Source organism: Blennius ocellaris (genome assembly GCF_963422515.1).
Source record: "Blennius ocellaris genome assembly, chromosome: 13".
NCBI lineage: Eukaryota > Metazoa > Chordata > Actinopteri > Blenniiformes > Blenniidae > Blennius > Blennius ocellaris.
Genome location: NC_137662.1, coordinates 15,519,592 through 15,533,049, shown reverse-complemented (window position 1 = coordinate 15,533,049; position 13,458 = coordinate 15,519,592). Strand labels below are relative to the sequence as shown.

Below are 13,458 nucleotides of genomic sequence, written 5' to 3'. Positions count from 1 at the left end.
GACGCCGCGGGGAGGAAAACGACTTGCACACTTGTTGCCGACAGCTTTAGGAGTGAATTGCGCCGTCTCGCAACATCACGGGGGCGTTTTAATTGGCTTCGGTTTGGATAAAAGAATTACGGTTAAGTGTTTCACCAGACATGCAGACCATCATCGAGGAGATTTCCCCCGTCATAAAAGCCTCAGTTCGTCTTCCTGACACCCAAGTGTCAAGGACTGCAGCAGTTCGGTGCAAAAACGTTCAACTGCAACTTGGCAATTGAAGGTTTGTTACACAGAAAATATATATAGCTTATGTAAAAAAAAGAATTAAATAAATAGAAACAATACCTACTACTGCACAGTCGCCGTTTTCTCCCCAGTGGCCTTCAGTGGCGCAGTCTGGTACAAACTCTGTGGTTTGTTTTCTTTATCTGCTGATGTTTGGCTTCCCAACACCTTCCTCTGTTAAATAAGAAAAAAGTGATTAATAAGTGTGTCATGGTACTTTAAGACGCTTTAATAAAACCAAACTGGAGGTTTCTGATTGTCAAGGCAGTCTGCATTTGATTGAAACTAAAAAGTATCCATCACACTTGTCTTCGCCGTTGCAATTCATTGCATGTTTTTACACTGGATGCCCAGAATGCACAAATGTGTGTGTACGATTAAAACAAATGTGTAAATTCTTTCATGAAAGAAACATTTTACATCATTAGTACCAGCAGTTGGAAAAGCACAGAAAAGTGATTTCTATGACGATTGGTACGATTATCTCTAAACTTAAGCTTTAAGTGAGAATCAGAGGTCAGATGCGTTTTATATATATATAAATGCTTATTGAAGGTCAAACAAGCTCATAGATGTAGTGTTGCCACTTTAACCTCGAGAGCAATTTACTCAATCTATTGCCCATCTGTCATCTTTGACATGTACAACAATTTGCTGAGCAAGTTCCTGTACGTGTCAAATCTTCTTCAGGGTCAAAGGAAAAATTGTTTGTTGAAAAATAGAGCACTCAAGTACCCTTTCATTGTGGAAAAAAACATCAGCTTAATTGCCAGCAGAGTGTGGGAATAACTACAGTAAATAACTTCGCTGTGTATGTATCTGGAAAATCAAATTATCAGATTACATAGAAATCAACAAACCTTGATAATTCCACCCAAAGATCGCGAACGCCAGTGGCCCCTGCGGAACGGTGACCCCGAGTCAGCGGATGACGTCAACGCTGGCTGCTTTTCCAACTACAAAAGCAAATACTCACTTATATAAGTTGGTTACGTATGTCGTTTATCTACCCATAACTACCTGTCTGATGAATTTCTTCTTTTTAGTAGACTCGGGCATATTGGCGACTTGCTGGTAAAGCTCTCGGAGGGCAGTTTCAGTGTAACTCTGATCCTCAGACGACCTGCCGGTGCAGCTGCTGTCGGCCTCACCGGGGACCGTCCTCGTCGACGGAGAAGGCGAGGCGGCAGTTACCGCGGCCCCCGGCCCGCCTCGAGTCCCAGAACATAGCGACATGTCGTCCTACGAGTGTCGGAACACAGCGTAATCGTCAAGAGACATTAGAAATGGCGTAAGCTCATTTTAACAACATTTTCGTTTGAGAGAGGTTGAAACAAAAATATGTGGAGATGTGAATGACGACGAGTGTCATCATCAGACTGAGAAACTGCAGCTACTGAGACTGATCGGAAAACAAAGCTTGTATAAAAGGTGTGAAAGCAGCATTATAGCTAAATTAATTTGATGCGGTACCGTCTAACTAATGGCCAACAGTGAACAAGACTCACGTTTGACTGAAGAGTTTTTGAGCCGGTGAAGCAGAAGCGAGCATAGTCTTTTATATATGGAGGAGCCTTGAAGAGAAATAAACACGTGTGATTAAACAAGCAGTCCTGTTTTGTAAACGTGAATACATTTGGTACAAAGTGATTCACAAAGTGAGTCACACACATATTTCCATCAATAAAGACGGGAAGGATTACAGGCAAAACGTGGCATTTTAAAAAGAGTCACCACAAAATCAATAACTAAATGCATTCTGAAACTGGCAGCAGCAGTCAGGAAATCTGGAACGGGATATTTTCGTCAGAATAGTCATGACAACACACGGGTGCTCGCTCAACCTGGACACTTGAAGAAAAATGTCAAAGCAAATGGATGTGTAGCGAAAATGGAGCGCTTTCAAAGTGATTTCAGGAGGAAAACACAGGCCGATTGGGAACATAGTGGCTCGTTATCGGTTTGTCTCTGTGTTTCACAGTGGACTGAACGTCCAGGTACATACAGTGCAGCAGCGCTCCGTTATCAGCGTCTCACCTCTAGAACTCATTGGAAGACATTTCAGAATTCGGCTCGGGGACAAAACCTGAACAGTCGATCAAAACAAAGGACAAGGATACAGACTATGATGGCCTCTTTACCAACTTTTCAAACTTTTAACATGAAGCAATATGCATTTTAAAGGAGCCTTTAAACAAAACTTGCAGTAGACTTTTGTTTTGTTACCATCCCGATCACCTTGTAACCCTAATAATACTAACCTGTGTAATTGCATAGACCTAGATATCTTATTCATAGTTGAAGTTCTCGATAAAGAAACTTTTACCTTGAAGAGTTTCTGTGAGTGCCTGATGAGAAACGCTATCCCAATATTCAGCCTTTCTATGTTTCCCTGAAGGGCACTTGCCATTACCTACAGTGAGGAAAAAAACAACCACAAAAAAAAACTTTACTGAAGAGTTAAGAAAAAAAAAAGCTCTAACTAGGGTTGACAAACTTTCATCACTGCAGATAAATAAACAGTTGGGAGGTGGAACCAAACAAAAACGCGTACATTTTTGGGCCAGATTATATGCGGGGCAAACATTGTCGCTAAATTGATTGCAGACATCTTGTTCATCTTCTGATTGCGAGCAGTTTGGTACAGCAAGTCCAACAGCAGCTTCAACATGCTGCGGTTGGCGGCTGGGAGCAGCATGAACAGCAGCTGGAACGCCTCGATTTGACGCTCCTTGTCCGGTACGTCGCTCTTATCCCCGTTCTCATCGAAATGAGTCAACTCTGTACACAGGACGGTCACTTGTTACTTTTTCAACTCATCTTTTCGTGATTGGACGACAGGTATCTGTGCAAGGGGCGTACCTCCAATCTTCAGGTGAGCGTGATAGTGCCTGTGTGTCAGCAGAGGCTCTGGCAGCTCCCCCAGGTACGCCTTGAGCAGCGTGGCTGCATCGTTTGGGTGGAAGTCACCCGTCTCCAGGTCGATCTCTGCCCCGGCGTTCAGCATCTCTCTCAGGGCAGCCTGCCTTAAGCTGTGACCCGGCACACGGAACAGCCCCTCCACATGGAGGTCTGAGGGCCAACAAGGGGAATAATGAGGAGGGGGAGAGACGGGTGGCAGGACGGTAGACTCAAGCAGGCGCAAGAAGGCAAAAGGCACAGAAGTGAGGAAAAAGACGGAGTGAAGGAGAAACCAGGAGCAAAGTGCTTTCCGATCAATTATTGATGTGAGCACTTGCTCCCAGTGTCCACTTTCAGTGAATGACATCACAATGTTCTAGAAATAAACCATGACCTCATGCTTATTCATTGTTCTCCAGCAATGTGAAAGAACAAGTCGTGCATGTGTCTCGGCACAAATCAAGTCGATTTCCTAAAAAAGTTAAAACTTCAGGTTGGATCATGTTTATCCCTCAATAGTACTTTAATACATTTTCAGTTGATACATAAAGGTGCATGTGTCCATCAAGAAACAATAATGACTATCAAAGAAAAGTTCCCTTTAAATCAATTCAATAATAAAACTATCTATTTGCATTTTAGGTGAACCAGTGGCCAGGCCTTTACAGAGCCTGCACACAATATGTAATAAAATACTTATTTTTTTATGATTATCTCTGCTATATACAACTGCTGCACAACAAATCGCCTTTCAGGGGACAAATAATTAAGTTGAAATCAAAAGTGAAAAACCCTCCTGGAAGAGGTATGACCGTGGTGTTACCAGCAGATTTATATTGACCCAACAAAGCTCTTTGTTTTCCACGGAACTAAACAAACAATAAAAATAACAATTTCAAAATGTATACTTTTTAGGATAAATATCCCAGACCCTAACATTAAAGTATTTTCTAAGATCAATAATCCAATTCCAAAAAAGTCCAAGTGGTGAATTATGCACACACAATGCACTTGTACCTTATTTGCATAAATTACTGCACTACTGCAACATGATCAAGGCAACCAGCAAGTGGTACTGCTGAGACAGCTTTGATCGCAGCATTTAGCTTATCTGTCCTGTAGTTTTCATTGTCCCTCAACTTCCTCTTGATTCTCTGTAGGGTGCAGGTCATTCCAGACCAATCAGACGCTGTTATGGCATGGCGAGCAATGCAGTTCTGAGGAGTCTTGGCACTGCTGGCAGGAGCAGAGTCCCGCTGGAGGACAAACTCATACTCACTTTTACTCAAGTATTCAATGAGCTGATAGATCTGTGCTATTCCTTCTTCGGTTAATGGAGAACCAAACACCACTCCTTTGTCTGAAACACACCAAATGATATCAGTTATATCAGATCCTTATAGCTTCTGGAAATGCCATTCTTTCTATTTGCACTTCCCAATGTTGCGCAACATCAGATCAACAATATACAGCAGGCAATGGTGACATTACATGAACAAAAACTTGAACAACAAGAAATATGATGGCCATTGCAGAATTTTACAGGATATATATTCAATAAAAATAATTGTGTTAATTTATCCACAACTATCCAAAGCCTTAAGACCCAATAGTTTTGCCAAGCAGACCATTAGCACAAGCCACAGGAAATGAGCAAAGTGGTCTTGAGGAGAAAGGAACACTGCCTTGTCAATGTTACCTGTCAACATAATGGATTGAAATAATATAGTAAGAATGGAAAGCACTCATTCCAACCATTTCAGGAACCAATGATTTCCAGTAATCAAACACTCTGTAAATAACCAATGACAAATGATTTATCAGAAACCTTATGGCCACTACTGATTGAATATGAGGTAGTTTTCTTACCAGGACTGTATCCTTTCTTCGTAAGAATGGTTGTATTGTACCAAGACTCATAACATCTTGTGTAGCAGCTGCGTAAGTTTTGCAACAGAAGCTTGAGATACACAGGTTCCGTGACCTATTGCAAAGGCTTTAAAGTATTTGGGATATACTGTACAACTGAACCGACAAACTGGCCGTTAATTAAAAAAAAACACTGGTTCGAAAAACAGGTGCTCACCTTTGCGTCTGAGGAAGTTGAAGGATCGTAGGAAGCCACTGGAGGAGGCCACTCTGGGCTCAGACTCCCCGATGAGCTGAGCAAACTCATCCCCGGGGAGATCGATGTGTCGGGTGATGTTGCTCAGAACCAGCTCGGTGAAGACCTGCGGACGCTCGTGTCTCAGCCTCTCCACGAAGAAGTCCGGGTTAAAGACAACAGAGTGGCTCGGCTTTTCCTGGCTGGTAAACACGCTGCATGTTGTCCCCCTAACAGACAGAAACGGAAGTTCCACTTGAGACTATGTGGAAAGCACAATGCGTCGACACACAGCGGTGCAAATGATTTAGTCGTCGAAGAATTAAATACATCAACGACGGACAATCGTTGAATAACCTGTTGCTAGGAGCTAATGCTAGCAAATGCAGACGAGTGTCAACATTATGATAAAATGGGCAGCCTTGAATCACACTGATCATTTGCAATACAAAAGAAAACGTCTGTCACCACGTCATATCTTTGGTATTCTCACTGAATCGACAAAGAAAACCAGCAAATTGCTTTACCTTCTGTCTAGTTTGTGATTATTTAGGGAACAATTCACCGTCGCCATTTTCGTTTTGAATCTTCCGCTGGTCCGTCCGGAGCCCCACCTACTTTATTGTGATTGGATGATTTGTTTTTTACGTCACAACAATTGCATTTCGTGTTTTTATGCCCACCGGGGTCAAATAAATAAATAAATAAATAAATTACAATAATAATGATACCCACTACTTAAATTATAAACACACAATAAATAAATAAATAAATAAATAGATAAATAGATAAATAAATGTAAAAATTGCTGAGTTCCCTCTTTTTGTTTGGTTTTGTTTGTTTCATATTGTGTGATTTACATTAAAATAACTGATGTGGTGCATTGAAAAACAAATATGATTTGTCTTTTCGTCCAACAACAAGAAGCATTGATACTCAATTGATCTTGTGCTTTTCCTCACCTTACAAATGCGTGTATAATAGTCATTCTTATGTAAAGTGAATGAGGAAAAATCTCATGGATATTCACTCTGATTATTTGAGGGAAATGAAGCATTAACTGTTGTCTCCGTATTGATTTATCATTCATGCAGACTCTTTCACATTATAATTATTCATTTGATGTGGGTTAATGTATGATTAAAAAAAAAGAACCTGAAATCTTCTCAATGTCCACATTGTGTCCTCTTAATCAGCTTCTGTCTAAAAGCAAATGCCCACTGTGTTTATATAAGAGGAATTTTAATGAACGGTGTTGGCCACCTCATTATTCGCCATTAAATAATATTACTAACAGATCTCCTGAATTCAATGAATGTTTTGGCTGTGTGGATTGTTTATTAATGATTTGTTGTTACTGCAAATAACTCAAATGGGAGCTGTGAATTGTTTACACAATACATTCCTAAAGTGGACATGGTTTGTGCAAAAGCCACATTTTCACCAAACACAGAAAGTCTGCAAAGGCAATTATAACAAAAACCTGCTGCAGCTATGCAACTATGATGATAATTCAAAAAGCTGTTCTCCTGAATGGGGCAACAATTAACATGCCAGCAAGATACTTTAATTAACTGTATTTATAGATGGTTCATGTTGGCGTCACATATCTTCCAAAGACTACCAACTTTAATGTCAGCACATTTCCAGATTTGGTCTCCACATTAAAACAAATACAAACACATTACAGATCTGATAAAAGCAAAACATTTGAACAACGATCTTGATCACCATATTTGAAGCACCATATTAATGACATAGTAATATACACGTTTTGTCAAGGGACTTTTGGAAAAGTAACATCATAATGAGCGTAGCTGGTGTTCATGTTGAAAGAGTTTTTCAGGCTCATCTGTTTCTCTGATTTGACAGGTTTGTGACTGTAATCTTTTGCTTTCCAGTATTTTCTCTGTTTGCTTTAGCATCAGTCCTCTCCCTGACTGTTGCACTCGCTTCTTCTGTTGAGCCTCTCTGCCTCAGCCAAGACATGTTCCCATACTTCCAGTAGCAGTGAGGCCTGAGCCTACCCAGAGTTCTCCAGCATGCTCTTCGAAATGTATGGGAAGAAATACAGAACAGGAGCGGGTCCAGAGCTCCGTTGATGTACCACAGGGGAAGTGACAAATAGGATTTCAGGACTGTGTAGACAGAAAGGACTGTGTCCGACCACACAACCACATAGACTTGCATCAGAGATGAGGCGATGTCTGGAAAATTGCAAATGAAAAAAGCCAACACAACTGCACCTGGAAATAAGAAGAAAAAAAAACACATCAGATACTGATTACTTGTTTTTAAAAGTAACTAAATTAGACTACAAGTTATTTTTTAGTTACTTTCAGCAGCTGCCAACAACACCCCTACCTTCTCGAAATAAAAATGACAACTGGTTTAGCTAAAAACTCAGTGCTGATCACTGCCTGGCCTCCTGCACCATGTTTATACATCTTTTAACCTTTGACTTACATTCTTTGTTGTATTTTTGCCTGACTCATGATCAGATTTTTACTATTACTGGTATTTATTTACTTGGCGATGTAGTTTTAGATTGTTGTTGCCCTATTTATTAATTAATTTATTTGCACTACCTGCTGCATTACTGTATAACTTTAATCTGATTACTGGTTTGGAAATAGTAATGCATTAGATTACTTGTTTCTGGACATATGAGAGTAACACTTTTTCTTTTTGTTTACATCACTCACCCATTAGTTTCAGAGCTCTCTTTTCATTCGAAAGCAGTTTTCCATGCTGATGGCACTGGATGTCTCGTCTGCCCTCCGGATTTGGACCAGGCCGCATCAGACCAATGTTCCTCCTTTGACTAGCGTTTCTCCTCAAGTAGAGCAAGATGAGCATGTAGAGAGTAAATATAGAAACCAGTGGTACCTGTAAATAGAGAGGCAAGTTGATCACCAGTGTCGAATGCAAACCTGTTAAAGACAAATTGTCGCACCAGAAAGAAGAACCCTGCTCTGAGCAGTAAAGCTCCTTTGTAGATGTGCGCTGGGTCCGGCTCTGTCATCTCACACATGGTGGAGACATGGAATGCATCTTTGTGGGAAGTGGCTGTGTAATCCAGGATGCAGGCTCGGGCCTGGTCATATACCATAGCAAAAGGTATGGCAGAGATCAGCGAAATTATCCATACAAGGAGAAGACATGGCAAACGGGATTTCTGTGGGAAAGGAAGAAGAGATTAATAGGCCAAAAAAACAGGAGGAAATCCACAATTTTTCAAATCAATTTTCCTTGAAACAAAGCATGTGAGGCATCAGAGAGGGGTGCAAGGGCTTTAACTACCCACACTTGCTACGGCCTACACTTACTCTAATAGCTTTCATATCCTTTGATGCTAACCCAGGGGTCAGCAACCTTTATGAAGTTTCAATTACAATTTAGGATGGTAAACATTTCATTACATTTTCAGCTGTTTTTGTACTTTTCTTTAGAAATCCTTGTCATTGTAGAGGTTGGGTTTTTTTTTTTTTTGTTTACTCACTTTTAGGCTGGAAACGGACCACATGGTGTGGCAAATGGCTGCGTAACGCTCGGTGGTGAAGGTCACAATAACCCAGCTTGTGGTGGCACAGTACAACTGGCGGATCATGAAGTACGCCTTGCACACGGCTGAGCCCAGACGCCATGGATAGCTCTCCCAGTAATACCGGTACAAAGTCACTGGGATGGTCAATAACTGCAGGATGTCTAAAATGTAAATGATTTAAAGCAAGTGAATGATTTGACTGGTTTGGAAATGTTGAAGTGAAAACAGTTTGTTGGAGTACAGTTTACACATTCTCATTATAGTCAAAAAACATTACTGAAATTAATTGAAATAGAAGTGATTCACAAGACTGAAAAGTGTTATTCGCCTGTTTATATTTGTTTGCTTTGTCCCACTTCCATTTTATTTGGTGTTACCTCTGAACACATGTGGTGTAATATAATGTGTACACAGACAAAACTTAAAAATATTTATAAATCATATATAATCACAGCAGGTATGCACAGAATTTATTAAGGGGAAATGTCCATGAAGACACTGCCTCAGCCTGGCTCCACATGCATATTATCTTCCATGGCAACCGCATAGCAACCTTCCTCAAGCAGAGTAAATTTTTCCCAGGGGAACTGATTCATATGACATTTTAAAAATCATTAAAGACTTTCAATATTAACCATACATCTTCCTTGATCATGAACTCTCGTTAAAGTAGTGACAAAATGCTCCAAGAGTATATTTTAAAGTTCAAGTCAGTACAGAATATAAAGTATAGGAATCATTTTAACACAACAATTATTATCAAAATGATCAATGATTAAGGTATTCCATACATAAGGTACGAGGCTAAGGAAGTTGGAAGTAATTGTAATTTTCAGGCTGAATTAAATCAGAATCACTCATTAAGTGCAATTGTGTGTACCTGAAACAACCAGACTGAGCAGGTAGAAACGAATAGCACTGACTCTCATATGCGCATCCATGAGGAGGGTCAGCATGCTAACACCATTGAACAAGACCTGTGGAGAATTTGCAGAGGATTTAGTGGACAGATGATGGTTCAGCATGGTGGTCCTACATTACCTTTCTATAATTACTTTCATAATAATTTGGACTTGTAGTCTGGAAAAAAGAATATTCATACTCCAAACAAGAAGATGATGCCGTAGAAAATGGTCATTGGAACAGCAACTGCCAATGGCTCCCTTTGGGTGACACTAATGTCAAGCGCTGGCATTTCACTTGGACTGACGTTACAGCTAAAGAAGAATGAAATCTGCTCCTCTGAGGTGTCCATTATGAAGCTGCAGTCTTGGCACTAGAAAGATGGTATAAACAAATAATAGATTAATTCATGATTAAGAAGTATTTATAATATAGATATAGCGCTTCACTTCACAGAGTGCTCACTTTCAATGCGAAAAAGAATGTTCTTGAAATGTAATTTGTCAGTAAAGTCTTATATTGTGGTACATTTATGCATATGTGTCAAAGCGAATATAATTGCCTTCTTAAAAGAAACTTTAACTGATCTCTGAGTAATCTGGAGGTAAAAATGCAGCATGACTGTAGTTGAAAACATGCTTGAAATGTTTTTATTGTAGTAAGATCTTACATGAAACATTTTGATCACCAAGAATACAACATTTCTATGATTAAATTGTTTTACCTGATATTAAATGTATACAGACGTCTAATAAATATCTAAGGTCACAATTCAAATCCTTTATTCAATAAGAGACACATCCATTAGTAAAAATGAGAAGGAGATAAACGTTAGAGATCAGCACGAACCCAAATAGTCAATAAAAATTGATTTTCCTGGACAAACATATTTTCCACAGATGTCACAGACAGTCTGTATTATCAAAGCACAAATGATTATGTGTTTATGAAAGGAAATTGACTTGTCTCGCAGAAGAAAAGGTTGTAATTCAGGGATGCAATAATTGTCCATCCAAAATCCCTTAAAATAGAAATCTGGCCATTCTTGATGAAAATCTGACAAAACACACAAGCAGTTAAGCAACCTGCTCAGACACACTGCAGTGGTGAAACTTGTACAACAGAAATGCATGCACACACACTCACATGCAGTGCAACCTGTTGCATTATCAGCTTTGAAATTCTACATTAAGAAAACTCCAGTGTTTGAGTCCCAATAAAACATAATGAAATAATTGAAAGTAGAAGAGAAATTTAGACTCACCTCCTTGAGGGAAAAAGGGAAAGAATACAAACCAGAAGCTTTCTTCACTGGCAAAAGACTGCTCCTTGATTGTCTCCCTGCCACCACTGGTGACTCTCCTAATGCTCACTCCCTTGGAGACCTGCTCACTAGAATCCCTCCCTTCTCCATCTCGTTCTGTTTCAACCTCACACTCACATATATGAGACAGTAGGATGAGCTGCTATTACCAAAGATAGTTATTGACATTTTAATCTGATCTGTATCAGATTCCTCAGGAGCACCACCTGTTTAACAGGAAATGTTCATCATTTCTCAAAACACTACATTACAATCACCAGAATTAACAGCAAAGCTTGAAGGATTTTGGAGTTTTTGACATAGAAGAGGTTGACATGTCATTCACCTTTGTGAACATTAAAAAGACAGCAACTATGATTCCAAAACTTATATCTATTTACAATGAAGACAAATAAAATGTGTGTGTGTGTGTGTGCGTGTGTGCGTGTGTGTGTGTGTGTGTGTGTGTGTGTGTGTGTGTGTGTGTGTGTGTGTGTGTGTGTGTGTGTGTATGTGTGTGTGTGTGTGTGTGTGTGTGTGTGTGAGAGAGATGGATCTACAAAACAAGATGGTGGATCACAATAAACTACATTCAGCCTGGTGGTTATCAGAGAGCAGGAAGGCTGTCCTCAGTCTACACCATGTGGTGGGAGAACAATAGAGAAACTTGTTTTTAGCATCTGTTTCCTGTGTGTTTCTTTTAAAGACCCAGTTCTAGAATGATTTTATGTGAATGTGATTTGCTTTGTAAACCGTCAGGAGTCGTCAAATAGTGTTCAGTGTCATGTGTGATGTTGTCTTTGATGTGATATGTGTAGGATTGCGAGTTAACAAGTTAGTAAAGCAAAGATTGGCATGCAGATCCTGTGTGTCTGTGGCAGAGCTAACATTGGTGGACAGGTTAATAACTTCTAATATCATTATCAATAGAACTTAATTACTGTATTAGAATCAACACATCTTCAAAACAGTTAAACAGTTCTATGCATAGCATCAGGTTTAACTAATCTCAGGTATTTGCCCAGTTGTTTGTTACCACTTCCTTGATGTCTTTGAAGAAGGAGTCTGGTTGTTGTTCAGGCTGGAGAGAAGAAGACGAAGTTGATGATTCAGGAGCAATCTCTGCAGAGTCCTGGTTGTTTCCTTGTCCAGACCGGAGGAGCTGGCCACTCGGGTGTGTGGTGCTTTTCCTGGTTATCGAGGGAAAGGCACAAAGAGGTTCTGTGAGGTGTCGTTTCCCAGGTCTCGCCATGGGGAAACTGGTTGGTCTTCCCTGGTTGATGGGAGATCAGACACTGGGTGTTGGTCTCTGGATCGGAGGGAAGTTCTGACCCTCGTGGTCAGGTCAGAAGAAGAGTTGAGGCCTCCGTTGCACTTCCTCCGTCGAAGAGCAGCAGAAAAGCTTCAAGAGGGAATCTCTCTGAATGCTTTTGGTAAGGTGGGGCATTCCAAGGTGTAGAAACCTGGAAACCTCCACCAATCGGTGACTGACTGAGTGCATGCGGGGGAATGTACGGAAACAGCAGCCCAGTGAAACATTATGGTGATGGCGCACCAAGTGGAGACAAAAATCAAACAACCCTTTTTTTCACACCTTTTTTAAAGGTGTGAAAAAGACGTCCCTGCAGGAAACCATGCAGTGGAATGCTCAGTCACAGTCCTAGGAGTCAGACTTCACATGTCATAAAACTTATATCATGACAAATGAAGATTAGCTTTCTTAGATTATCTTAGAAATTAATTACTTTTTCTGAGGTCTTGTGAGATCCCAACAACATGAATTGACACAAACTCATACCCACTGGCAATTCAGTCACTAGTTAACCTTAATCAAGCAAAATCTTCACCTTGTGGTTCCTCCATCAAGTAGACTAAATGCTTAGAACTTGACACAAGTCAGATTTTCCCATGTTCCCACCCTATGTATCCTTAAGAAAACCTAAATCTTGGCCCTTATAGCACATGGATAATTTGCAAAACTGTTAGTCTTCTACCAACATATATGCGAGTGACAAACAACACAAAATCCAACACAAAGGGTGTGACAAAGACTTTACAGCACCAGAACCACTTTATAGCACCACTTAATAGATTGTTCAGTTTTTTGGAACCACGATTTTGCAGTTTATTGCTCCAAAGAAAATGATGGACAGTACTGATTGTCAAATCAGTACATGGGCCAGTTAGGTCAAAATGGCCGGTTAGGGCAATATATACACACTATAGCTCAAAAGATATAATAACATGTTGGACCACTATTATCAGGTCAGAAATAACTCTTGTAAAGGAAAACGGTGATCACTCAGAACTGTGTATTGATTTTCATCCACAGTTCTCTCAAATAACTGAAGTCCTTCTCGGAAAATGCTTTCTAAAGCATAGCAGACCTGCTTTCATGGATCCATTCAGTTTGGATTAAAGTAGTGTTGA

The 13,458-nt window shown here is 40.1% G+C and overlaps 2 protein-coding genes across 2 annotated transcripts; both read right to left on the bottom strand.

Moving 5' to 3' along the window:
• Positions 1-333: 333 nt before the first annotated feature.
• On the bottom strand, positions 334-5,849 carry LOC308138604 (rho GTPase-activating protein 19-like; the record flags this gene model as incomplete). Its single annotated transcript, XM_080507797.1, has 10 exons — positions 334-444; positions 1,131-1,226; positions 1,291-1,512; positions 1,779-1,844; positions 2,597-2,683; positions 2,825-3,051; positions 3,133-3,342; positions 4,451-4,531; positions 5,258-5,505; positions 5,803-5,849. 10 exons carry the CDS (start codon positions 5,847-5,849, stop codon positions 334-336), a joined length of 1,395 nt encoding a protein of 464 aa, XP_080363923.1.
• A 1,274-nt stretch (positions 5,850-7,123) lies between these two features.
• Positions 7,124-10,077, bottom strand: LOC308138341 (pyrokinin-1 receptor-like; the record flags this gene model as incomplete). The annotated part of the gene is made up of 6 exons (XM_080507424.1): positions 7,124-7,521; positions 7,981-8,164; positions 8,232-8,453; positions 8,778-8,983; positions 9,703-9,799; positions 9,925-10,077. The coding sequence occupies 6 exons, from the start codon at positions 10,075-10,077 to the stop codon at positions 7,124-7,126; spliced, it is 1,260 nt and encodes a 419-aa protein (XP_080363550.1).
• Between the last annotated feature and the right edge of the window lie 3,381 nt (positions 10,078-13,458).